Source organism: Cryptotermes secundus, unplaced genomic scaffold, assembly GCF_002891405.2.
Source record: "Cryptotermes secundus unplaced genomic scaffold, Csec_1.0 scaffold488, whole genome shotgun sequence".
NCBI classification, from domain to species: Eukaryota; Metazoa; Arthropoda; class Insecta; order Blattodea; family Kalotermitidae; genus Cryptotermes; species Cryptotermes secundus.
In genome coordinates this window covers 51,660-56,124 of record NW_019736404.1, presented here as the reverse complement: position 1 = coordinate 56,124, position 4,465 = coordinate 51,660, and the positions used below count along the sequence as shown (strand labels likewise).

The 4,465-nt window shown below is 40.0% G+C and overlaps 1 protein-coding gene across 5 annotated transcripts in view; it reads right to left on the bottom strand.

Annotated features, from left to right (window-relative positions):
• The window catches only part of LOC111869880 (eukaryotic translation initiation factor 2-alpha kinase 1), a 64,829-nt gene that overhangs the window by 42,284 nt on the left and 18,080 nt on the right, over positions 1-4,465 (bottom strand). For 3 of the 5 annotated variants that reach the window (XM_023861727.2, XM_023861728.2, XM_023861729.1), the window contains one exon: positions 1,428-1,515. The exons of the other annotated variants lie outside the window; for them this stretch is intronic. In XM_023861727.2, the coding sequence (XP_023717495.1) occupies positions 1,428-1,515 (88 nt within the window). The remainder of the gene's footprint in view (positions 1-1,427; positions 1,516-4,465) is intronic. 5 annotated transcript variants of the gene reach the window in all.

The window sequence follows — 4,465 nt, the reverse complement described above, 5'->3', positions numbered from 1 at the left end:
ATTAAGTACGTATAAGTGGTTGCTATGTGTGTTCGTATTTTAGGCGAAAGAGACGAATCGCTTGGATTCATGATATAAACTTGTCAAGAGAGGAACTGGGGGAGTTTTATACATTGATACCTCAACTCCTGAAGGACGAAAAACAGTTCTACATATATTTAAGGATGAATATTGACAGGTTTGATGCAATCCTGAGAGCCATCGGGCAAGAAGATATCACTAAACAATATACCAATTGCCGGAGGCCTATTCTTGCCATTAAGTGGAGGATTTTTTTGATACCCATAGAACTGAAAGAATGAAATATAAAACACATTGTATCAGCAGCGTGTTTGCTTCATAATTTTCTACATCTCAAAATCTGTGATGAAAAGTACAGGGAAGAACTGCTACGAGTGGAGCCATTAGAAGGAGAAATGTTCCCTATCCAACCTTTACATCTCCCAAGGGTGGCAAATGTTAGCTACGCCATTAGAGAGTGGTTTGTTGCGTACTTCAACTAGATGACTGTCCCTGGAATTCGTGTTAGTGAACGGAACTGGTGCATAGCATACACTAAGAATGCCCACAGTTACTGTATACTTAACCCTATATAAATATATACAAATTTTTCTACTTGCTGTCTCTGTTCATTGTAACAGCCAATTCCTTCCACTTTCTATCCTTAGCACGTGAATCCTTGAACATCGGATGACGAGTATCGTACAATAAAGCATTCTCTTTGACGAACTCTATTATTTGTTCCATCTGCCTACCCATGTCGTTTCACGTACGTATAGATACTGATTGAGTGTGAGTCATGGCCAGCTGGTTATCGGGTGTCAAAGATTCCCGAGGTTCCCGAGTGTCGCGCCTGTGTGCGCGGCCCACTCGGTAAACAACCGCTTTCGTCCCGAGTGCTATATCGTCCCGAATCGTATCACGTCTGTGTGTGGGAGCCTTTAGTCTCACCCCCAAGAGTAATTGGGTCCCACAGAACCAACCATGAGAATGCAGTTACAAAAGAAGAGCAGGTATATTTACCCTTGGATACGACATGCAACCACAAGGGTGTCCCGAACTACGAGAAATAAATCAATAAAGAGAACAGAGAAAACTACATAATGAATTCAATTTATACTCCAAGATAGTGTGATGGGTGCACATGTTACAAGTACATACATGAACAGCAATATACACAAATTGAATTTAGCTTGGATAATTTCAAGGTTCAAAATTACTTGGTAGAAACTAAAGGATAAATTCAAAATGGAAATATATTATAAAAGGTGAAATTGCTTCTACTCAGGACACAAAAAACCACTAAAAATTCCATTCAATTTTACTGCTTCATTTTTATGGCAATTACAAGATCCTACTGCCCTCTATAATTAAAAATCAGAGCATAAACATAAGAGGAACCATTCTTATACTATTTTCAGTATTACCTGCATCAAAGCTCGTTACAGTGGACAGAGTAGACCAAGAACGGACCTCAGCGCCCAACTGTGATACAACTTTTGTCTGCATGGTGATCTATAATGAGAATTAGTTATTTTGAGACTATTAAATCATCAGAGTCAGGCCAGTGCACAGTGTATGGTACTGGAAGGTCAGACAGAACTCAGAAGCCTGTCTGTATTGCAGCACATCTGCTGAAAGCTGGAATAGTTTAATCAGAAGAGATGTCCACTGCTAGGTTCTGACAACGTAAACACGCAATGGCACTACTGAATGACCATTTGTTGCTATGCAATGGCCAGTAACTGTTGCGTGACCACAGCAATGGTTATGCATGCAACAATATAAGAAATGCTGAGGAAGTCTCAAATCTGAGAAAGTAAAATATGGTTGAGTCCCATGGAACTTGGATGGAAGAATGACTGTGCTGGTGAGGGCCAGCAGCAATTGTGACAGACCCATCCTCTTGTCAGAGAGGCTGCCCCACATCTACACCCTTGCAACTGTTTAATAGTAAGAAAAATCTGGTCTTGGACCCCAGATGGGGCTGGACACCAAGACAGACTGGCCAACTAACTTTACTTAGGTGATGAGGCAGCCATTGAAACATATGCTACCTGAGTTAGGGCATGATCTGCTGTGCAAAGCCTAGACTGACAGAGGCCTCGTATATGTTGTACACACATACAGAGTGACATATAAAGCTATAAATAATATGTATCTATAAGAAATTGAATTTATGACAAATGATTATGGAAAATGCAGACAGGTAAAACTGTAAATACAAATGTATGTATGGCTGACTGTAACTGCAACAGATGACAGATCTGTCCCCCACATAAAAAATGCTCTCTGACAGTAACAAATACCTGGCCTTGGGCCCCAGATGGGGGTTGACACCAAGGCTGACTGGCCGACTGACTGTCAGTCCTAATGTGACCTCAACTTTGATTTTCAGCCAGCTGAGTGGTCAGTCGTTAGCAGTCTCAGAAAGGATGTCCTGGGCCCTGGCTAGGAGGCCAGGAGGAGAGCAGTATGATCTTCAGTAGGCAGTTACAAAGTACAGTCCTTGAGCCATAAGGGCGTTGAGGAATAGTCCTTGTTAGAAGATTACAACCAGGACACCTAGCTCAGTTGCGAGACAGGTGTCAGCCGGCGAGGACAGAAGCTGCTTAACATAGAAGCTGAGGAGCCATTTTCATGCAGTGCCTAGAGAAGACTAAGAAAACACACTACAGTGAATAAAAAACTACAGGAACTAGTGAAACTGTTGTAGTTACTTGTAGGAAGTCCAATTAATCTGATTACTAAACCAAACACCATGTCCAGTCACTAAATACGTGACAATATAACAAATTACTGAACATAATAATACTACACATTAAAGCTGCCAAAAAATTAACCAGATCCTCTGAAAGTTCACAACACCCCAATTTCATTTTTCTGCATTTTCAGACTATTCTAGAGTTATTATACAAGAGACAAACTGCTATATACGAGTAATTTTCTACAAAACATGCTGCATACAGAACTTGTAGATATCTTCATGATATTCATTCATCAGTAATCTGTCAGATGACAGGTCCACAGTCTCTTCCAAAACAATTCCACCACTTAATGCGATCTAGAGCTTTCTCCTTCAAATGACAGTATCCTCTTCTGTCCCGAAGGTCATCCATGATCTTCTTAATCTTCCTCGTCTTCTTGTCACTTCTATCCGCCCCTCTATCTTTCCTTCAATAACTTCTTTTAGAAGGCAGTTTCTGCATAAAACATGACCAATCCAATTAATAACACTTCTTCATTTCTCACATAATCGGTCCAACTGATCTTCTCCATCCTTCTCCAACACCACATTTCGAAGCTTTCCAGGTGTTTCTGATCTACTGCCCTAAGTGTCCAAGATTCAGCCCCATACAAAGCTATGCTCCAAATGTAGCATTTCACTAGTTTCTTTCTAAAATTTAAGTCCAATTTGCTGGTAAAAAGGTTCTCCTTCTTGTTAAATGCAGCTTTTGCCATGGCAATCCTAGATTTAATTTCACAAGTACACCTTCCATCATCTGTTAACAAGCTACCCAAATATTTAAAACATTTCACATTCTCCAGTCGTTTTTGGTCTATCTTTAATGTGACTGGGGTTGGTTGTCTCGAAATTTTCATTACTTTTGTTTTTTCCACATTCATTTCCATGCTACAGTACCTTCCAATTTTGATTAGCCTATCAATCATACCCTATAGCACAATTTCTTCCTTAGCCATTAACACAAGGTAATCTGCATATTTCACAGTTTGAATAATTTGCCCTCCTAATTTGAAGTCTTCAAGCCCATCCAGAGCTTTATTGGTAAGGCATTCACTGTACAAGTTGAACAAGATTGGTGATAAAGAGCATCCTTGTCGAACTCCTCTTCCAATCTTCACACTTCTTGCCTCCCCTCTGTCCAGTCGCACTCTAACTTTCTGATCTATGTACAATTTGCTAATCAATATTCTTTCATGCCAATCGATACCTGTTTCCTTTAGCATCTGCATTAATTTGGTCCAGTTTATACGGTCAAATGCCTTCTGACAGTCTATAAAGCAAAACACAGTTCTTCATCTATCTCCAAAGTTCGTTCCGCTATAATTCTCATCATCCCAATTGCATCCCTGGTTCCTTTTCTCCTTCTAAATCCAAATTGATCTTCTCCAAGTACATCCTCCATTTTCCTTTCAATTCTTCTTTTAAGTATCTTTGCTATTATCTTTGCTGTATGTGCAATAAGGCTTATTGTGCGATGGTCACTGCATTTTGTAGCTTTTGTCTTTTTCTTTAAGGCAATCATTGTAACTTCTGTAAAGTCCTTTGGCCACTCTCCACTTTCATATATGGTCTTCATTAGTTATGTCAGTGTTTTCAAACCACCTTCTCCCAGTAACTTGAGCACATCTCCAGGTACATCATCATCTCCTGTAGCCTTTCCCTTCCTCATTTCCTTGATAGCTTTTTCCACCTCACTTTGTAAAATATATGGTCCTTTCT